Raw genomic sequence first — 24,579 nt, forward strand, 5'->3', positions numbered from 1 at the left:
AACTTGGACATTGAAGGCGGAAACTCTATCAAAACTTCAGGCTTTTGAGCTATGGTTATACAGAAGGATCCTGAAGATACAATAGACAGACAAAGTCACTAATGAAGAAGTACTGCGGAGGATGAACACAACCGCGGATTTGGTCAACTTCGTGAAGGGCCGTAGGCTGCAGTACTTGGAACATATAATGAGAAATCAAGGCAGATGCGAGCTACTTCAATGCATTTTGCAAGGTAAAATTGAAGAAAAAAGGGGCCCCCAGGACGAAGAAGAATTTTCTGACTTGCTAACCTGAGAGCATGGTATAGAAAGACATCAACACAGCTATTCCGTATAGCAACCAACAAAGTCATCATAGCCAGAATGATCGCCAACGTTCATTGGCGGCAACTGGCGGTTCAACTGTCGGCAATTCATTGTTCTAATGTGATTTTTATATTATCCCATGATATTAGTTTCATACTTTTTTTGTGGTAGTGCTCTAAAATATGTTGATTTATTCCTGCATCATTATTTGCAGTGTATATCTCAACGAATTGACTACATCTTAAAATAAATTTATTTAAGTTATTATAATGGCCGTCATATGTCCTAATGTAACTTATTTTGGATTAAGGAAAACCTCATTTATTACTTGGATTTAAGGTAACCATATTTTGAGGCGAATTTAGAGTTTCAATACCAAAAATATTTAAAGCTTCTTTTACTCGTATGCTCTTCTAGTAAAGGTTGGCAGGTAATTCTTTAAATATCTCCTTACCCTTTGTAACGTGAAATATCAATTACACAGCGAGAATTTACTGTCTGTCTCTCAGCAATTAATCACTTTAAGAGTTCATATTCTAGTATTAAAATTCATCAATTAGATCTCTAAGGTAGAGAGTTGTCGATCGAATATAGCAACACCCTAATCTTTTATCATAAATTAAGTATACGCTCTACATAAGTATACACTTATATCCAGTTTCCTTAAACGTGTTAACGATCCTTTAAAGTGGATATCCCCAAATTTCCTGACGTGTCGGAAAAAGGAAGATTATATAAAAGTCTAGTCGAGCAATGGGGATGATATATGAGCTAAGCGGCATTGTTCGTCCAAAATATAACTTCACAGTAGCTTAGGGTTACGAAGTGACTGTATTTTGCTGATAAGTCTAAGGATATGTTTATCTTATGGGATAATGCTTTGACCTTTTTAAATTTTTGAAATAGAGACGTAAAAAATAAAAGTAATCATAATCTTACTAAAACTACTTTGTCATATTTTTAGAAAAGGGATGTAAAACGAATATTTTTACCTATCACCGAAGTTTTGCTTCTTACTAATATGCCTGTGAACTCTTTTTATCTGAACAAATTTGAATATTGTTTTTTTTTGTCTGTGTATCGTTTTGTGGAATAAAATTACCAATAATAGGTTCATAAATATTTGTGCTCTTAAACAAATAAAAATTTTGTCCTCATTGTTATTTATATTATAGTTTCTATTTGTAACATTGAGAACTAGTGTTATATTATCGTATATTTTTTGTATTTTCAAAAATAAATTGTTTCTAAAACTATTTCTGGTGAAATGAAAACCTATTAGGCGCAGTCAGTAGAATTCGTGTGGACAAGAAAGGACATTTTTATATTGACTATTTAATAAAAATATTTAGTGCAAACGATGTCAATTAACTGATTGGGCCAGAGAATGCCCAGCATATGGAAAGAAATGTAAGAAATGTGGGATTTTAAACCATCTATAACTATAATTATAACTGTATTATATATAACTATGTAACCGCATAGCAAGGGACTGCGTGATATATACATAACATAGCTAACTTCAGGCTATTTAACATAGGTTTAACAATTTGTCATGCCACTGACGAAAATGTCACTGAACCTCTAAAAATCATACGAACAAGCTCAATTTTTATAAGAATGTTAAGTTCAGGATGCCAAAAAATATGCAAAAAGGTTACCATTCCTACCCTCGGACTTTCCCCCAAAAGCCCCCTCGTATGAGAAAAAAACATAAAAAATTGATTTACCAAGAATCTGTCTGCCATAAAAAAATGTTTCAAATTAAAATTGTCGCTGACATAATTATAAACAAAATTGTTTATTAGCACTGTCTGTAGATTAAACCGTTCTCTTAGAAACAACGCATGAAGTGACCTGCGGTTTTGAGTGTCAGTTAAGCGCGCAAAATCAATTTTAAATAAAATTTGTATGAACTCGACGGTAAAAATTCGATATCTATCACTCATCAGAGTGTCATATCGACAAAAATCAAAATGCATTTTAAAGCTTAAGAGTGCAGCTTCCGTACGATTTTTTTTATGTTGCTTTTTATTTTATTTCTTTTTTTTTAATTTTTTTTAGTTTGCTTTTATATTTAAAATATACATAGAATGCTGATATTATATTCAACGTTTATTGAATAATGCTTTTTTAACCAGGACAAAAATTTATAACAATTTCCAAATTAATATAACATTAAAATATCCGAAACTTCTATAAAACTGCTCCGGTTTCAGATTTACAGAAAGAATTCCAGTCAATTATATGACACTAGTCTTAGCTTCATAGACTAATACGTTTACAAATTATCCAAACGACGGGAAGAGACATTTAATTTCATTGGTTCAAGTAGATTTACTTAGCTAATAGCCTAGCTAGGTTTCTTAGCTAAAAAGCCGATTCTTTGCGACAGTACTACTTATATAAAATAACATGTGGCGGCTGTTTAAAAACTTACATTGGTCAAACTAGTAGAACCTTTAACAAACGTATACCAGAACACAAAAGGCTTTCAATAATAAAAAACAGATTTTACGTACGCAATTCACCTTCTCATTTTTTTTTCATCATAATCATTCCTTTAATGACCAATTTTAAAGTCCCATATTCAAAATAAAGGCGTTAAGCTATGTTTATTAGAATCTCAGGAAAGCAATGTATTTAAAAATACAGATATAATTCTGAATGATCAATTTAAGACAAACAGCTCTTCCTTCGTCAACTTATCCAGTCAAAGACTATAAAGTGGAGATGGATGGTAAAAAAATATCAATTGAGAAAGGCACTCTGCCGAAAAAGCTTAATTAATATTAAAAAATAAATTATGATTAATTGTAAGAAAGAAATTACATAGTTTTGCGTAATTTATGACCAACCATTTTGTGACACTCTATATATATATATATATATATATATATATATATATATATATATTTATATATATATATATATATATATATATTTATATATATATATATATATATATATATATATATATATTGTGATGATTGTTTATTTTGACTTTAATCTTAGTTTATTGAGCCAATAAAAAACTTATTTGTTATCAAAAGTAAAATAAACTCCTTATATTACCTGCGTTCGATGGATTCAAAGATTTTTTAGTTGTCTTTTATCGGGAGAGAAGAAAGGATAAGAATAAAAAAAATATATTATATTACAAAAATTTACGTTTCTTTATTTTAAATGAAAGAATAAAACAATTACCAAGTCTCTCGTTATCTTATCAATCAGCATACAAGAAAATAAATCAAATTTTTATAATAATAAGATTTTAAATCTACATACATTTATATTAAGTGAAAACCAATTTTACCTAAATTTTTCTTTACTTGAAACAAGAAACAACAAAACTTTAAATTTTTGATTAGCCTAACAAAACCTTAGTTCTTAAATTGGAATGCTTATGACCATGATGTCAAACCGATCTTTCACAGATATAAAATTCAATTGTACAAAACACTTACAGCTTATTTTCTTATTGAGTTGTATGTTGGAACATACCCAGAAAAATCCAGTCTCCTCAACGATGTGATCTCTCCTTTTTGGCACCTAGGCTCCTTCCTAACGCCTCTGAAAACCTGCTGCACTAACTAAAAACACCTGATGCACTTCTCCAAAAACTCAACTACTTATTAATGACACAAGGACCTCCTTTTGTCAACTTGATGCCGTAAAACTACTTTCACAAATCTTCACAAAATGCCAACGGTAGATACAAGGACCTCTTCAACTCTACTTGCTATCTCCTTCTGCAAAAATATTCAATTCTTTTCACAATGCCGGTATCCAACTCACGAACCACACCCTATCTTGAGACAAACGACTGTTTCCTTCGATGACCAAATTATAACTGACTTCTCCGGTTCTCATGATCGGCTCACAAATTCCCATTTAAAAACGACCGTCCAATCAAAAGCTCAAATTGTGTTTACCATGATTTTGGAAAAGACTAATTTCGGTTTCAGAGAAAAACTAAAAAGCTTACTTTAAAATTGGTTTTGTCAATACACAATTTATACATATTTCAAAAGATTAGAATATGGTCATTTAATACTCGATTATACAAACAATGAAAAGATTAACTTACAGGTAAAATGTCTTCTAATTCTAAACAAAGGTTTTTTGATAATTTTGTTTGAAACGGAAAAAGGTCGTTTCAAAAGGTTGGGAAAGAAGAAACATAACAATATATATATATATATATATATATATATATATATATATATATATATATATATATATATATATATTGTTATGGTTTGAATTTTTGTGTTGGTCTAAAATATTTAAAGATCATAATATCAATTTAGTTTCATCGACCAATAAACACGATTTAATAAATAAATAGGAAAGTTGTTTCTGCAAAAACCAAATAACTAAGAATGAGTAATGGTTTTTCTAAGCTATGATAAAGCAGGTAGATATCAATATTATAGCAATAGTCGGTTTTTAATAAACAATTATGTCAATGGCACAAGTATAGGAATTTTTTGAATATAAAACGAAAATCTTTTGTACACCAATTTTAAAAGTAAGGAGACAGCTTTTAGTAAAATATGAGGGGTAATATAAATCTTGATATTTAGTTTTATTGTTATATCAAGACTTGTAACCAAAAAGAAATGAATTATTTATGAAATTGGAAATACCAAATGATATAAGGTCATGACGACAACGAGTTTGTTTACTGAGAAACTATGGAATGTGATTGGTTGGAATTTAAGGTGTGGACTGTATGATGCTGGAATCTGATTGGTAGATTGGAAAGGCGAAGTAGAGGGAAACGACGCCAAGCCGAATTTGCGATGACGGAGGAGATTTTACTGTGTTCTGAAGAAGCTGGCTGTTTTGTTGCTCCACAGCCTGCAGTAAAAGTGAGCACAGTTGCTTGTAAATAAAAATTGTGTATAGTATTTGGTGTATCTGTGGAACAATCCAAAGGAGTAGAAGTAGTTCAAAGCCGAATTTCCATCCTGTAGTGAGGAAAACAGGTGTAGCATATATGCAGTGCTAATAGGTGAAGTGAAAATCCTTTCGATTAGTAAGAAAGTGTGTTTCTGTGGGATAGGTGTTTATCCAGGAGGTGTTTTGGAGAAACTAAAGCGGCGTTGGTGTTTGTGAGAAACTTTCACCAACTGAGGAGAACAGGGGTGTGTGAAGTATCCAAGAATACGAGTAGTAGATGGTCAGAGCACAGTCGGAAGATAAAAGGAGCCAATAGAAAAATTGTGCAAATAAAAGGTCAGGCTGATATACCATAAAAAAGGACTTTCAACCACACTTGTACCGATATCATAACTAATTTAGTTCTTTCAACATTTTGTTCAGCTATTCGCTTTCATAATAAATATAAAATTTAATTAAGTGATCTTCTTTTTGAGTACAAGTCATAAAGTGTATTGATAAGTTGTGTATGAACATTGGAGAATTTTTAAGTTTAATTATATGTATTACAGCATATGTTATATGTTTGGTTTAATTATAAATTTATTTGATTAAATAAATCGAAAGCAATTTTAAAAAAATGATAATTTAGTATAACAAATTTAATTATTTTCCCATTGTACATTTCTTCCTAAAAGGCAATGGTATAAATATTACTTTGAAACCACGTAGAAATATTAACAATAAAAAATAGCCCTGAGATTAAAAATTAATTAAGAGAAATTTATTTGTTTTGCAAAATTAAGCCCATAAGAGTCATAATTTGCAATTCATAATAATTTTGTGATTTTATTGCCTTCTGTTTGCGTATAATATTCCATACCTTCTGCCTGCCGAGCGACCGCAAAAATTTTCTTGTGCGTATACGCAAATCATATCTCGCATTTCTTCATTAGTAAAATTATTGTGACGAGGCATTTCAATCAAAAAAAGTAATGATTACTTTTAAAAAATGCAACATTACTTTTACATAATTTACTCTGAACAAATGACGTTTACCAACAACAATTATCTGGCAGTCCAAAGCACTTTTCATCAATGAAATAATATTTGAAATCCTTTTTTAAGACTCTAAGCAGTTCGACTGCGTTTTTATTGAAAACGGTTGAAATTATCATGTTTAAACAAGAGTGTAATTAACGGAAACAATAGATGTGAAAAAGGGACTACGCCAGGGAGACGCTCTATCATGCATCTTGTTCAACATCGTACTCGAGAAAATACTGAGGGACACAACAGTCAATACACGAGGAACAATCATTAATAAAAGCATGCAAATACTAGCATTTGCAGATGATTATTGACATAATCGCAAGATCAAGAAGAGAAATGAGAGAGGCATACAACCAAATAGAACGAGCTGCACAAAATAGTGGTCTTAAAATCAATCAGACCAAAACAAAATATATGCAGGTAAGTAAAAACGCAGAAATAAGGCAGCCACAAAATATAACAATAGGAGAATACTACATAGAGGGGGTAAAAAACTTTATATACTTGGGATCCCGTCTGATAATAACGTCTGATAATAACGTTACGGAGGAAGTGAAGAGGCGAATATTTATTGCAAATAAATGTTACCATGGCTTAATTAGACACCTAAGATCAGATAACGTCGCAAGAAAGACAAAATGCCAAATATATAAAACCCTAATAAGACCGGTACTCACATATGGCTCAGAAACCTGGACACTCACTAAAAGAGAGGAAATGTTGTTAACCACCTTCGAAAGAAAAATCTTGCGACACATTTATAAGGGCACAAAAGAAAACGGAATATGGCGAAGACGATACAACTCTGAACTATACAAAATATACCAGGATCTGGATATTATAACATTCATTAAAATAGGACGGCTGCGTTGGATAGGACATGTAGAAAGAATGGAAGAAGGCGAAATACCAAACAAAATATTCAAACAGATGCCAGTAGGAAAAAGAACAAGAGGAAGACCGAAACTGAGATACTTAAAACAAATAGAAAATGATATAACAACCTTAAAAATAAAAAATCGGAGAAAAAAAGCACGAAACAAATCAGAATGGAGAAGAATCCTGGAACAAGTCAAGACCCAAAAAGGGTTGTCGAGCCAGTGATGATGATGATGATGAAACAAGAGTGCCAATTTTACGTAAAAATGATGTTTACGTCATATTTTCTAATAAAAATTACTAAAAAGTTTCATCAGAAAAAGCTTAGACTCAATTTGATCATTAGGAATGATCCACGTGGTGCCCTCTATGACAAAACGTAAAATTGTAAATAAAATACTATTTCTTATCTAAGATTATGCCCCTGTGCCAATTTTGATAGCAATTTATAAATATACAGAGAAACTATTAGCAAAAAACGAAAAACAAAAATAAACTTTAACAACCTGTATCTTTTTTTTCAGCAACATTTTATTAAGGCATATTTGGCCCAATAGCCATATTTTGGTCCAAATAACCTGTCCTTAGTCTATGTCTCAATAGTTATGACTCACCCTGTATATATATATATATATATATATATATATATATATATATATATATATATTTGTAGGATGTAATGTTAATAATATTATCTATTTATAAGCTTCTTTTAATTTTCCTATATTTCTTTTATATTAAACAGCTCTTTTGTGTGTACTTGTTGTCAATATTGTGCCATTGCGGTTCTCGTAACTCGGTTAGAGCAAAAACAAAAGTACGCTCCGGTGGAGCTGTAAGTTGATTTGCATCACACTGTGACGTTTACAAACTAAAAAAGGTGTTTTAAATAAAAACTTGCCGTTTCTGAAACCATATGCTTTTTGTTACAGGAGTTTGATTTTAATTAAAACACACCGTAATGGTATTTTATTGTTTGCAATTAAAACTCAGTATGAGGAATATATAAAAACCCTGTCATGTGAAAAGTTTTTTACAACCGTGTTCTATCAAAATCAGTGAAAAATTATTTAATAAAGCTTTTTGTTGGTTAAACACTAATTCACATTGCAATAGTATTCAATTTTATGCAAACAAGATAATTCTCGGAAAAAGTTATAGGAATTATCAGAAATAAAAGAAATAATCAAAACAAAAAAAAACCTGACCAAAGTATTGTTTTAAAATTGTAGGCAGTCAATTCCAAGTAATGGTGATGGCAATTCAGCCTTATGTTTGGTCTTCCAGTGGCGTACAAACATTTCAGATTTTTCTATCGCTTTTGCTAGATGATGTAATTTTTTACAAATTTATGCAGCGCAATGCAAAAAAACAATATTATTAATTTCTTTTATCGTCATCAAAGACGATGATACCTTTGTACGCTTATCACTAAATTAGGTAACAGTTAAAACAAAGACTGACAAATCGTGCTCCTACGATATTTACGGTCTTAAATACATCAAAGATTTATCAAGCTTTTGCTAGAAGATATAATTAAACCTTAATCTAAGATTAATACTATTATTACATATACATCATTATTCTGGCTTTACAACTTTACGTGGGTCCTAGCCGCCTTAAGAATTTCTCTTCAGTCGTCTCTATCCATCGCCTTCCTCCGCCAAGCACGTACTCGGTACAGGGTTCGGGTATTTCATGTTCCTAATCTTGTAGCATGCAGAAAATTCCTTAAATATCTAATATTCAAGTAATAAAAAATTATCTACTACGCCCCTGGGCCGAATATAAAATATTGTCGAGTCTCCGTGTTTATATTCTAAATTCCAGTTACCGCTGGAAGTTAAATAATTTATATATTACGTCTTAGTTCTACAATTTTAAAAGCTGGGAATGATGCAAGGTCATTTTACGATATTAAGAGAAGCATGTTTGACAAGAATTTTGGGCTGGCCCGTTGCACGGACGGGTTAAAACGGATAAGTGTGGCATAGGAAGCCGGCCGGTACAACGGAGATCGATCGAAGGTCGAAAGTCAGCTTTGGAAAAGAAGTCATTGAGAACAGGCAAAATGTTTTAGTCGGAAAGAACCGGCAAATTGTTGGTTCTGATAAGAGTAGTCATTTTTTTTATTTTTCATGTCGTCTCTCATTTGAGAGATTTGTAAAACGGCATTTTTCAACAAATTCAAAAGATACCCACATGTTCCATTGTTGAGTTTTAAGGAGACGAGTTTTCAAAGTTTGAGTTCCAGTGCTAGCTTCCATCCTTATTTTGTTTATCCCTGTTCGTCGTTCGAGACTATAGATGCAGTTTTTTGCATGGCAGTGAATCTCCAGTTCCATCCTCAGAAATGTAAAGTAAAGAAATTTTAATAAAATCCAGGTAACTCTTTTGTGTTGATTTTTAAAAGAAAAAGAAACATTTTCATTAGTAATTGCTTAAACAGTTTAAGAAATTGTAATAATTAAAATTATATGTGCTAGGGTGTGGTCTAGGTCTAGCTGTTATATTAATTGTTCTGTCTTAAAATTTATTATTGACATTTGACAGTTAGCTTTATTTTTTGACATTTGGTCAATACCTAATCATAACAGATCTTGTTTTTTTTGTTTTTAAAGAAAGTTAACCTTTATGCATGGTTCCAACATTTAGCGACAGTGGGATTTTGATTCGAGGATGGAGGGGGCGATATTTTCTTTGGGTATGGAGTCATCTCTTTTATTAAGGCAATTTGGTCTTTTTTCTATTTCTATGGCTTCTTGGATAATTCTTGGTTTATAAAAGCGGATGGGGGCTATGATTCTGGAGTTTTCAAAATCAATTTTGTAACCTGTATGAAGATGGTGTTGACCGATTGCTGAAATTGAATCGGAATTGCGAACAGAAATGAAATGTTCATAAATCCTATTTTGAATTCTATGATTTGTTTGGCCTATATAGGATCGGGGACGGTCTGCACAAGGAATTTCATAAACTCCGTGCTGTTCATTTGAAATATTGTCTTTTATTGATCGGACAAAAGATGAAAGTTTTTGTTGGGGGGTAAATATTGTTTTTATTCCTCTTGGTTTAAGAATTTTCTCGATTTTGTCAGTGACACGTTTGATGTAAGGAAGAAAAGCTTTCGTATAATAAGGGTCTGAGTCTTTGGATTAAAATTGACTGGGAGATTGATGTCTGTGGATGCTCCTATTGATGTGATTTTCGTGGTAACCGTTTTGGATAAGGGCTTGTTTTAAACAAGAGAGCTCACCGGATCTACTTGCATCATCGTTACCTTCTACATGGAGACCACTCACAAAGAAAATATCGCCCCTCCATCCTCGAATCAAAATCCCACTGGCGGAAATGTTGGCGCCAACTCTCGCGCCAATCCCTACCCTAACCCTCACCTAGGCCTCGTCACCATCGACGGTATAAATGAACCGTCTCCTAGTCCCAGTCGTAGTAGTGAACTAGCGAGTGAACTGCAAGTGACTAGTGAGTATAGTAGTGTCTGGAGACTGAGACTAGTCTAGGAGACTGTCTAGTGTCGGGAGACTGGGACCTCGGACCCTCGGAGGTTTAATTGTACTATCCACGGAAATCTTTCTGAACATTATATATATATATATATATATATATATATATATATATATATATATATATATATATATATATATTATATATATTATATATATATATATATTATATATATATATATATATATATATATATATATATTATATATAAAATGTAATATCTTAACGTTTAGGTACTTATTGCTCTATCCAGAATCGGAGAATTCCATCAAATTCAGAAAAATGAGGGTTAATAAATTAAATATCAAATAATTCAAATACTTTTAAAAACAAAATTTTAAAAATTTTCTGGATGGTATCATAAATTAGACAATTTTATAAAAACAAGAACTCAACGACTCCAGACAAAGTTTTATATGAGATGTCAGAAATAATTTAAAAGTTGAGAGCATCTTCGTGTTCAAGATGATAGCATTTCTTTAAAATTTTATTTTATGTCTAAAATAATATAAAAACGTTGTAAGCCGGATACACTTGACAGCGAAATAATTTTTATATTATGTACGGTGTGTTCCACAAGTCTTGTATAAGTTTATTTAAATAATTTAACTTGAGTATTCTTGGTTAAATATGCGAATATTTGACCAAAATCAAACGCATTTAGTTATTAATATGAATGATAAAATTTTAAGTGGTTAAAATGTTTAACTAGTAATTTTGCTCGTCGCATGCGACGATGTATTGTTGTGATCTGCTTTATGATGTTTTATTATTAATTAACACTAATTTAATTAATCCAATTATTTAATTAATTAATTCACTAATTTATGCAGAGTAATACAATTCAATTACTATTAAAAATTCTCAGGGTGCCTTTTTAATTTTAGTTTAATCAGTTTACTTTATATATCTCTTCTAGTGGGTTCAGTATCTCCTAGTTGCTCATAATCGGGATAGAACAGGAAACGGAACTAACATTAAAACAACATAAATATGCACACAAATTATTATTTATTTTCAATAAGCAATACGATGAATGTTAATAAATAACTTTTTGTGGGCAATTATCTTTCCCAACAAACTCCTATACTCTAAATTTAATTTTAATTACAAACTATTGATCTGTTTTATAATAATATCTACTAAAAAAAATGACCATATAAAAATATAATTTATTCACAAAAAAAATAACTCTTTGAAACTTGGAATCTTAATTCGTATGCTTATATTTGATTTTATTTTTAGAATATCTTAAAATTTTCTTTCATTCAAATTATTTGACTGACCTTTAATTTTTTTACACCAATGATGTCTCCTCTCGATCAAAACCACAGTTCCTTCCTTGATTGATTATGTCCGGCTACCATCAAATCTTTCCCGTTCTCAGCATCGATCCAAACCGCATACCAGCAAACTACTCCTCCGAAAACACAAGCCCAAGCCTCTTTTGACCGGTATTCTTTATTCACAAATTCTCCTTTCTTTCTCAATTATATCTCGTGGACTATGCAGACTCAAAAGAGGTATTTATCTTCTTAATTTTGATCTGCTCTCAGCTTCCACCTTTTTCACTAACAAACGAAAACACTGGTACTCAGATTGACTACACGAAAACACGTCTTCTCTTCTGGTCTGCCGGTAACATAATAATTCTTTCAATCTCCCCAGACAACCTTCTCAACTCTTTCATTTCCACCATTCCTTTTTAACCAATCATAAGAATTCATCTTTCCCACTTATTTTCGATTTAGAAAATTTCCAACATGATATTTAAAACAAATAAACTACTTTCATTTAAATTATTTTTCAGAAACCATTAACAATTTAACCTTTTTCAACAGAAATAAGTTTCCAAATTCTTGTTATCTCATATCTAAATCTAATTCTTATTTACTTTCGAAAAATGCTTAACGCAAAATACAATTACAAATTTTATTCCTTAAATCTATAATTATACGGGTGAGTTCCATTGTCCTTTCACTATTCACTCAGTCTTTCACGGAACAATGTTTTCTCTTATGGTCTATTACAAATAAGTACAGGGTTGTATTTTAACTTATATGCCCGCGGTATATTAAAATAATAAAAAAACTCTTTATTCTATTTCTGATCGATAAACTAATCCATAACAGTATCTAATAAGTTACCAGTCAGAAGTCTTCTTTAAGACAATAAATCAAAATTTGTCTTATAGTAAATCTATTTTTATTCATATTGCCCTATGATATCTCGTATGTCGCTAGACCTTAATTAATAATAAAGATACTGTGTAGTGCCCTTTTGGTAGTCGTCGTGTTTGTTTTTTCTATCTTAATATATTCGTTAAATTTTCTCCTTTTATTTAACATATCACACACTCCAATCGTCGGATGAATCACAACGGAGATATGAGGTTTTGCCCTTTTGGCAATGCCGCCGTGTGTGTTTTTTTTTGTCTTAACATATTCGCTTCCCATCTCTTTTCCAATGACGAACCTTTCATTTCCATTCTTGACTTATTTCAGATGCACCTAAAGATGATCTAAGAGTGAAAGTATTTGGACAAGATTTAATAAAAAACTGTGCTTGATATCTGCCTTTTATTTGATTACTGTGCCTGTGTTTGGAGCTAATGTATTTCAGCATTTTTTTACAGTAAATCACTTCAATAAGTTATTTACTTATATTGCCTATATGTTAAGATTTCTGCACTTTTTATTAAAAATATTTGCCTATAAAGGCTCCTTTGTCTTCAATTTTTATTGCCTACGAATGTGATCTCAGGTCAGTAAGTTTAGAGCGACATACATGTATTTTTTTATTTACAATATTTAACATTTATAATAAACTTTTTCCGTGATTTCCAATTATTCAAACCTACATAAACTCAACGTATTTGTATGGAGCAATTTTGGCAAAAAACGAATATACTCGGTAGATTCCTGCTCCCTAATAAACTTTACTACCCAAATACCTAAAAGCAAATGACAGACCAAGCTAGCACTATACGTGCCGAATAGCACAGGATAAGTATGTAATAAAGAAAAGCGATAAACTTCCCATTATTCTGGCGATTAAATTTATTGACCGAAAAATGAAAACAGTTTATCTAAAACGTAAACACCAATTAAGAGAGACGTTCTAACGGGACGATCAGAATTGTTTTTTTGGGGTCTCTAGCAAACAAAACACCGATTAAAAAGTATTTTCCCACGTCATAAATTCCAGCGAGTTGAGACAAACATTTGAGAAATAAAAGATTTTAATTCGCATGGATGGCCTTAAACGAAAATAAATTTACCACTATGCTTTCTGTATTTTTGAGCTGTACGAAATTAGTAAATGATCTACATAATATTTTAGCAAGAGCATTGCTATGGCTTTGATGAATTGAAACACAGAATATCTATCTATATTAAAGGCTATGATGACAAGTCACACCGTTTTTCCAGTAAACTAACGACGCCAACTAGGAAAGAAATCTGAACTACCACCATTTGACATTTCAATCATATTTTGTTCTTGGAACGATACGTTTAATTGATAATAGTGTATTAATTACATATTAACATAATTAATAAATAACTTTAATAATATTTTTATGGTAGAATTTAATACAAAATAATTTAAAGCTTTATGTTAGAAATCTGAACAGATAAAATGGCAGATAAAATAAATTAAAATTATCTTACATATACAATACAAAATATTTATTTGACAAATAAAATACTGAATAAAAAGTTATTTGGAAAATAAATTGTGTTTATTGTAGTTCGTTTTTATGTGGTAGGTTATCGCGAAATCAAAAATATAACCTAAATATTGTTGTTTAGTGTAGGTTAAAGACATTGATATTAAAATATTTAATGAAATCGGAGAGTATGATCAGTATGATTTTTAATGTTTATAAAATTAGTGCGAGAATATAATATTTGAGTCACAAATGAACTTTTTAATTTTTGTAATTATAAAGACTTTTTTAAAAGGTTAAGATTAAGTAAACCGACAGTGATCTATATTCTAAGACAATATTGTATATAGTTGTTAATAAATGATTATAAAAGTAGGTGTATACATATTTTCATTTACTTGGTTTAGGGATTCAATATTTTCATAAACTTTTTCAAGGGATATTGATGCTATTGATTTATTAATAGTAGTATCGGATTCCAAACTGAAAAATGTACCTAGGTTGTCAGATTCATTTAATAATTATAATATACATTCAATTGTTTATAAAAAAGGCTCAGAGTAAGTATACAAAATATCCAGAGTGTAGTAGGAAATTTTCAAAACTTTCAATAAATCTTCTAAAATAATATATGGAATATTGATTTTAAATTCTGACAATTTCGTTATATTTGGACATGTTCTTGTATTTTCTAGGTACGTACCTACCAAGTAGGAATAAATAATTCTGTATTCTTGATAAGAAGTTTAAATGGAGAAAATAGAAATGGGTTCTTACAAGATTCTGATTATAAGGTAATGCCATTTTTAAGAAAGCAATCCAATTTCTATAATGAATTTCATATTAGAATCAGATATGCAAAATAACTTTTTATGTATGGCAGAGAAAGTTTAGGTACTATTTCATCCAGTGGAAGCGGCTGTAAGGTTAAAAAGATTCAACCGTTCTAATCTACAGCAACATTCTACGAGTATAACCTAGCGAAAGATTGATATTAAGACAATTTTGAAGATGAATTGGTAAATAAAGACTGTTTGGGAAAGTATGTACTATTTCTTTTCATATTTTTACATTTAATATTTTTCTTTTAGTGTACTATAATGTGATCTAATTCAATGCTGTATTCTAACGACTTTGTTAAAATATATTGCTTCCTGTTATTTCGTAAAATTGTTAAACTGGCTATCTCATTTATTATGTTTTAAGTGCGGAGAATTTGGCTTGTCTTTTGTACTTTGTGTAGTTTCCGTTTCGCTTCTCATTTCTCTTTTTTTCTGCATTAATTGCCTGGTATTTTTCCTAATCTCCTCTCCTTTTTGAGTTCAAGGACAGAATTTCTTTTGACTTTTCAGTAAGGCATTGTCGGAAATACATTGCTAAAAACTATTTACATCTGATAGTTTCATCCATGGTTTAGATTTGTTCTTCTTATTAATCATGTTATACCTCGCCTTCTTTAAGCTTATTTCTATCTTACCTCGTACCATTCTATGATCGCTACTGGTAACAAATCTGTTTAAAACTGTAATGTCTTTAACAATGCGTTTTTTGTCCGTGATAATAAAATCTATTTCGTTTTAAAACGATCTTTGATGTTTTCTTGTTAAAATTAATTTTTAAAATTTTAAAATCCATGAAATATTCTTGTATGTACACATTTAAAATTGCTGTGAGTTGCATTTAATGTATCTATACCATGCACTATATTATATACAACGACACATAGCGTATCCGATATCATGCTGATGCAAAGTTGATGTTTTTGCCACATAAAAGAGTCTAGTTTTCTAAGTTTGCCAATTAAATTTTTAACTTCACAAATATCGTGATATTTTGATACTTTGATAACTTACGTTAATTAAATAAAATCGAAGGACATCGATTCACAAGTTTTGTATAATAACTACCTCACTATTCTTCCTTTGTGATATTATCAATTCAATTATATTATAAAGACCAAACTTAGTGGAGGTAATCGTCTCTTCCTTAACATTCATTCCGCATACATTCCAAGTACCTGTCCTTTCATCGTTCCAATTCCTAGTGGAATGGTTCGACCGAGGCGGTGGTAGTTTTACGAATGCTCTTATCTAAGAATCGACAATACGTAGTAGTTGGTATTGGAATTTCAATTTCCAATATAGATTTTTAAAGCGAATACATATTGCTAGATAAAACCTTTGTTCGAATTCGTTGGATCGATATTTAAATTCGCATATTGTTAAATATTCACATTTAAAAAGTCTCATATGGGATTTAAACTACAATATATCTTAAATATATTTAAAGCAACGAGTAAACTAATCAATACCAAGAATATTATTTATATTCTTATATAAAAGATCTCCGGTAATTGGAAGTTTGACTTCAGAAAAAAATTTTCGTAAAAATATGCTGAGCTAAACTGTGATTTTCCACTGTGTCGTTTTAAATTCCATGATTAACAATGTTATATCGTGTTATTTTATTTTATCTCTCTTATTTGAGTTTCACTGTATGTCCATGCAAGTTTTCATTTAAGTTTTAGTACTTCTCTGTAGACATAAAATTTCTAAATAGACAAGTTTCAAAGTTATAAGCAAAATAATGAGATTGACATTTTAATTGTTTATTTAAAAATGTTTTCACTAAAAAATAATTAAACCCCTAGATAAGACTCTTTTTGTAAACCGGTCGATACTATTTAAATCAAAAAATATTTATTTTTTACTTTTTTCAGAACCTGTTAAATTTGTTAAACGATCTGCCCAATAAAAGCAGATAGAATTAATGAATATTAATAGTAGATACACTACGTATTTCTGGAGCCATCCCCCAAATCGCAACCCTTAAAATCGCAACCCCCGGTCGTAACGTCCAAGGGTTGAAAAGGGGATGAAAAATGGGCTTGAACGCAGTATGTGCCGTGTGCATCGGAGCATGCCGAAAGGGCATTACGTCATATCTTTGTTTCTATTGGTTCGTACGTAACCTACGAGGGCTCGTTGAAACGGGGAGGAGGGAAATACGTTAACACAAAAACAAAGCTGGCGGCATTGCCAAATGGGCGCTAGAACGTATCTTCGTTGTTATTGATCTGATTTTGTGGTGGCACACAGAAGCCAACTGTTTGGCTTCTGTCATCTTGAACTCCCTTCTAAACCCTGAAAATATAAGTGAAAACTTTGTTAATGTGAGTAAAAATATAACATCAACTATTTTGTCACAACAAGATCCTATTTCCTATCTTCCCAATTCAAAAAAGGCCTTGAATTTATTCTTTACTAGCGGACCCGACAGACTTCTTTCTGTCAAATAGATTTGGAATATGGCAGTTTATTTCTTTAATTCTCCTGAACAGAAACGTCACCATGATGCTAGGGCGGTGTGTGAGGGTCAGCTCGGGTGACCTAAGTATCTTTGCTTCCACGAACTTTGGTCACCCTTTTGGACCCACTAAACATCTCGACTGGGATGTCTGCCAGAGGGCTTTAAACTTAGAGGGAACTAAAGGTTCAAACCTGATTGAAAAATAACTAAAGGGATAGTGGGAACCTAAAGGTGACAAATATTTATAAATTAGGTGCTTTAATGACAAAACAGAGATAATTAATTATATATTATTATTATTAACATAGAGTTAATAAAGAATTATGAAATAAAACGTATATAAGTGTTTTCAGTAATCGCTTTATTGTAAATCAAGTGAATCATAATTATTAACAAAAATCTGTTTTATTTTTATTATAGTGCTTTATGATATACAATGTCTTTCGTTTGATTGCCTGGTGAATATACAAACAAATCTGATGGTTTTCCAACACGGGAACAGGCAACATACAATTGACCATGTGAGAAATATGGGTTTTCTAGATTAATACCACAAACACCTAATGATTGCCCCTGGAACTTATTTGTGGTCATAGCAAAAGCAAGCCGCACTGGAAACTGTAGTCGTTTAAATTCAAATGGTACATCAGTCGGAATTATTGGGATGCGTGGTATCAAAACGTCTTCTCCTTTATACTTTCCTTTCAGTATAGTTGCTTCTATCACGTTGTTCAATAATTTTTTTATCGCTAACCGTGTGCCGTTGCAAAGACGCGGTTGGTTAATATTTCTCAACATTATAAATACCGATCCAACTTTTAATTGAAGATTGTGAGGTGGCAATTCTGGTAAAGCCAGCGAGTTTAAAAATTTAAGCGAATAGTTGACGACATCATCTTAGTTAGTAGCCAAATCAACTGATTTATATATCCTCAATTCACCTGTAATTTGTTCTTGAATTTTGAAATTTAATTTATTTACATCTATGTTTTTTGAAGCCAATATAGCCCGTTCGCTTAACCAATCATGGTTTCTGTAATTTTGAGCAACATCTGGAAACACCTTTTGAATAAGTTCATCTTTTGATCGAGTTAACTGACAAAAACTTTGAGGAAAGTTAATGCAACCAGTCAAGGTGTCTATAGAAAATTTGCCATTACCAATATCAATTAGTTGTTTAGAGAATATGTCTCAAGATGGTCATTTTGCAACTCGACACGCATACTCTTGCTTAAGTGACATGTTTCCACAAACTGGAGGACTTTAAACATGGACTGAGTTCATCAGCTGGCGTTGATCGTGGAATCACTGGCAATGTTTGACGAAAACCTTCTGCTAATAAAATCATTGCACCACCAAATGGGTTATGATTGCTCCGTAGATCTTGTAAGATTGTATCTAAAGCCTCCAAAGATCTTTTATGTGACATCCTGCATTCATCCCAAACAATCAATTCACATTGCTGCAGAACCTTTGCCATTGCAGAGTTCTTCAAAATGTTGCAGGTTGGAGTTTCGTTGTTTTGCATGTTTAATGTCAATTTTAGTGCTGAATGGGCTGTTCGACCACCTTCAAGCAAAGTTGCTGCGCTTCCCGACGAAGCGAGTGCAAGTGTAATTTTATTTTGTTAGCGAATTGTTGCTAATATCAATGAAATCAAAAAGTTTTTCCTGTACCACCAGGTGCATCTAAATACCTCTTGTTTTATCATTTGTTACTTTCATCAGTGTATCAAAGACACTTCTGTTGTTCATTCAATAGTGGGCGTGGGTAAAGGAATGATTATCAATAAATCAATATATTCTTCGATTGCTACTTTTGTCTTTATTAAAGATTTCTTTTTTAAATCAATTTAAAATCAATAGTTGAACAATAAAGTGAAAATGTTAATTAACAAGTTCTTATGATAACCACTACAGAGGGGTTCTAATTACAGTGTCGTACTAAAAAAATTGAGAAATTTAGTGTAATGTTCGATTCTACCAAAATTAAGAATAAATTTCCACTTAGCTGTTAGAAAGTCTATCTTCTTGATTTCTGGAGACTCGATCCCAGGTGAGTACTTAATATTTATTATTATTATTTCCTTTAATAATCCGACGTTTTAGGTTCTTTCTCTCTTATGGACAATCGGATAACATCCGATCCTAACTAATATGGAAAACTGATAGCCAATCCCTTAAGGAGTCACGAGATTATAAATATAAGTTGAAAAGATGATCAAAATGGTTTGAGATTAAATCACAGAGTAAAAATAAAAGGCCTTTGTTCAAATGTGGCCTTAAAGTGTTTCTAATACGAAATTAGTTTATAAAATCGAGTTTCTTTTAGTTTTAGAAAACAAATCCACACGATAGGTGATAATTGCTCAGCTTCTCACTGCTACAACTATTAAATTTTCGGAAAACTATCAAGAAAACCCTAGAAAAGCCGCAAAATTGCGTTGTAAGTTCTACACGAACCAATACTTTTTCATACAAAAGACCACCAAAGAAAGGAAAAGAAAAAAAATTAAAGATAAGTTTTTTATCTGGCGCTGGCCATTGTTCAGTAAGAATTTATTTAAAATCAGTTGTTGTACTACTAATAGGATTGAGATCTGTTTAAAAATACAAGAAGAAGAATTCTATTAAGCTATTTTTGACATTACCCTTTAAAATAAAAATAGGCTTTTTGGTTTGTTTATTTTTAATTCAAAGTTTATTATTCGTTTAAATTTATACTTATTTTTGTTTTAGGCTGTACAAAATCAAGGAAAGAACGAATAGATCATCTCAGAGACCAAATAAGATTTGGGATTGCATTAATTTTCCATGAAATCTTGTGGAATTGTTAACAATTATTTAGCCAAAATTAAAATAATAAAACTTTATTTCAATAATTTATTCTGAATTCTTTGGACCTGTAACAAAAAGTGGGTTTCAATAGTGAAAAAGAAACAAAGTGGGTCCTAATATCGAATCTTGAGGAACACCATATTTAACAGTGTTAAACTCAGAATAGCTATTATTAACAAAAAGTGCCCGTTTTCTTTTTGTTAGGTATAATTTAAATAGACTAAGAGTGTTTCCCCTAATACCGTATTTATGCATTTTTTCTTACGGTTATTTATGCGAAACACAGTCAAAAGCTTTTTTGGAAAACTCCCACAATGTCAAAGACACAAAATGACCTTCCTCCGAGCCATCAACTATATCTCTCACAATTTTCTGTATAGCTAGTGTAGTGCTACACTTTTTTCTAAAGCCATATTGATTACAGTGAAATATTTTGTGTTTTTCTAGATATTTTATCAAACGAACATTTAGAATACTCTCAAAAATTTTGCCGAAAATGAGAATGATTGAGATGGGACGATAATTTCCAATTTCATCTAAAGCTTTCTTTTTGAACACTGGTAGCACTTTTGTTACTTTTAATACATCTGGGAAAACTCCTTCAGCAAGACAATTATTATAAAGTATAATTTGTAAATAATTATATCGATTGTTTCCACAATTATTTTTTTGTTTAAGAAATAAAAATCCGTGCTGTGTGAATTTTTCAATCTATGCCAAACATTCCTGATTTCAGTATTACTAACAGGTAATAAACATATAGAGTCACAAGGAGAGTGTACATCTTTCAAAAAATCTATCGCTACATTTTCATTTGTAAGATTAAAATAATTTCGAATATATTTAGTTACTAAAGTAAAGTAATTATTGAAATCATTTGGTGTAATTGGACAGACTTTCTTATTTTAAAATTTATTTCTGTTATAATTTATTACTTTTTAATTCTCACGAGATATATTTTCTGAATTGGAAAAGAAATTCTCTTAAGTCAGTTTTTTCTTTAATGATATTGTTGATTTATAGTGCTTCTTAAACTTTCCATACTCACTATATTCCTTTGTAACATCAGTAATTATCTTGACTGTGGAAAGATTTTCTCGCATTACAATTAGTTCATCATCAAACCAAGAAATCGGAGCTTTACTGTAAGTTCGTGATTTTTTTATTGGAAAATTAGTTTCAGTTAACTTTACATACATTTTAGTAATAAATTGAGCTAATTCTGTTGCTGTTGTGAGAGAAACAACTGAAGCCCAGTCAACGTTATTTAACGACTGTTTTAACATCAGGATGCCGTTACTTGTTATATGTCTTCTGTATGTATTAGCATTATGACTTATTTCAAATTTTATTTTTAAATAGAGAAATTGAGCAAGATGATCAGAAATACATGTGTCCACAATTCCACAACCAACTATCTCACAGCTTATGTTTGTTAAGATGTTATCTAAACAAGTTGCTGATCCAGTTGTAATTCTAGTCAATTCATTAATATTTCTGGTTAATTAAAAATCAGAAATTAGCTAATTTATGCTATGCTAATTAGCATGGACTTATAGCTAAAAATCATGAGTCTTAAATGCGACGTAAATTATAAATTAACAATATTATGAGATAACATAGGACTTCAATATAACAACGCTATTTATTATTTTAAGTTTAATCGCAATATACAATATTGCAAATATTGATTCAAATTCCAGAACAATGAAAGTTAATAGCTCTGTTCTATTAGCATTTGAGTATTTAATATGGAAATGATATTTTGCTGCCACAAAACATATATATTTCTACGTTAGAATAAACAAATAAAATAATTTACTTTTATATAATCCAACATTGCATTTGGAATAACTAAAGGGTTTTATGCATTTATATTATTAATGGAGAGAGACAGGTGTGAATTTTGTTACAGTGAGAGAAATGATTGAGAGAATGATTGAAAATAAATTAGTTTGGACTAACATACACAGCTATATCCGTGCAGTGATCAAGAAAAAGGAAGAGGAAGAAAGACTGCTAAACCAACGCTAAAGGTAAGAGTGAATGATGCTGAAAGGTGAAGCTAGAAAAGTGGGTCACACTGTGTGAGTTGGAATGCGTGAGTCAGACTGTGGGGAAGGAGGAAATGCCCATCTAGAAATAATGCCGAACTAGGAGCGATAAGTGTCTTCTACGCGCTACCTGGAACGAGACAGGGAACCTCCTTGCTGATGAATAGAGTGTGGATGTGTATGAATGGAGAATGCATGAATAAAAGTAGTGATTCGGAAGTGATGCCGGCCTTACAGCGGCCATTCCGCTTCCGGATCGATGGATGACAGAGGAGGGTCTGGTTTAGCAGGTAGGCGTTCGGCGTAGACTCGGCGACGAGAGGGCATTTTAAAGTACCTCGGGAACTATCGCCGGGAGTACGAAGAACGAATCCTGCACTAAAGTTAGTTAGGCGGCGCCCTGGACTGAGATGTCTTTTGAAGATTCCAGACCCCCCCTCTATAAAGACGAAAAAAAAAAAGGTTTAGCTATTCATCTCACACTCTCTCTAAGGGGAAAAGAGACCTATAAAATTAAAAGGATTAAGTTTTGGTGGGACTTTTTCCGTGTTATCGAGTCCTAGGTGTTATAGTTTATTCGTCTTCCGGGTTTGGACCGTGTCATTTGTGAGTGACCCAAAAGTGGGTTCATCTCGACGTTTCGCTACAATTGTATGTAGCTTCTTCAGGAGAACAAAAAGGAAAAGAAAACAAAAGACAGGAAGATGGGTAGTTAGCAACGGTAACTTAGTTACTCAACGCAACCAGAGGCGAATACTAACTACCAAGATGGGCATTTGGTCACAGTAACTCAACTACTGTGACCAAATGCCCATCTTACCAATCTTAACCAAAAATAAGACAAATAAATGGAACAGATAAATTCAAGTATTTAGGAACCATAATATCGAACCAGGGAACAACAGAAGAAGATATATACAACAGACTGAGACAAACAAGAAACTGTATAAGACAACTAAACTCAGTGTTGTGGGATAAGAACATTACGATAAAGACAAAAAAGAGAATATATATTACCCTGACAAGAAGTATCCTGACATATGGGTCCGAAAACTGGAGAATAAACAAGAGAAATAGAAGTAGAATAAGAGCAGTAGAAATGGAGTTCCTGAGGAGAAGCTGTAGACTTACAAAAAGAGACATAATTGAAAACGCAGAGATTAAGCGGAGAATGGGAGTGCAATCAGACATAATCGACTATATAGAGGAGAAGAGACTATCCTGGTACGGCCACGTCAGAAGAGCGGACAGAGGACGCTGGATAAACAAAATCACAGAATGGAGCCCGATTGGAAGAAGAAAGAGAGGAAGACCCCGAAGGTCATTCAGAGATGAAATCGACGAGGATGGAGAAAAGAACCCTGCAAGATGGAGACTGGAATGACAGGGAAAATTGGAGAAAACGGTTGAGTGAAGGAAGACAGTGAAAACTGTGGAAATCCTTAGTAGTAGTAGTAGAAAAATTCGTCCATCACCAGTATATTTTAATTGATTCTTCTTCTATATATTTTAGTACGTTTGACTAGATTTTGGTATAATGTTTTTGTACGTTTAAATGAAAATTTATCGACTTTATGTCTCACTTTAATTTATTTCAGGACTTTAAATTAGCAATAAAATTAGTATTTCTCTTACCTGGTTAACTTCCATAAAATAAATAGCAAAGGAGTAGTGCATGTTGGTAAAAACGCTATCCAGACGACAATTAAGTACAGTATATCGAAGACGGCAATATTAGCATAGGTCTCCTTGATTGACAGTCTGGCCACTTTCAAAACCATCAGAGGGAAAAGACAGATGCCGTAGAGCACTATAATAGCAACAAGAAACCTCAGCGTCCTACGCTCCTTGATAACGTTTAGGTCTGGTTCTCTAAACTCGTAAAGTGTTCTTGCGGTATCGAAGTCTCGAAAACTGCCCCGACTGTATTGACTTGATCGATCGTAGTCGGTTCTAATGCTCCTAAAACAAAGATTTTATTTGAGTGTTATAACTAAAACTATAAGTAAATCTTTTCTAGAACACTAGAGTTTTATAGACCTGAATGTACTTAACTAGTA

The 24,579-nt window shown here is 31.7% G+C and overlaps 1 protein-coding gene across 1 annotated transcript in view; it reads right to left on the reverse strand.

Moving 5' to 3' along the window:
• LOC140442042 (prolactin-releasing peptide receptor) overlaps positions 1 to 24,579 on the reverse strand; it is a 286,069-nt gene that overhangs the window by 74,548 nt on the left and 186,942 nt on the right. Inside the window, exon 5 of the mRNA XM_072533088.1 lies at positions 24,155 to 24,481. Within this exon, the coding sequence (XP_072389189.1) occupies positions 24,155 to 24,481 (327 nt within the window). The remainder of the gene's footprint in view (positions 1 to 24,154; positions 24,482 to 24,579) is intronic.

This window comes from Diabrotica undecimpunctata, chromosome 5, assembly GCF_040954645.1.
Source record: "Diabrotica undecimpunctata isolate CICGRU chromosome 5, icDiaUnde3, whole genome shotgun sequence".
In the NCBI taxonomy this organism is placed as follows: domain Eukaryota; kingdom Metazoa; phylum Arthropoda; class Insecta; order Coleoptera; family Chrysomelidae; genus Diabrotica; species Diabrotica undecimpunctata.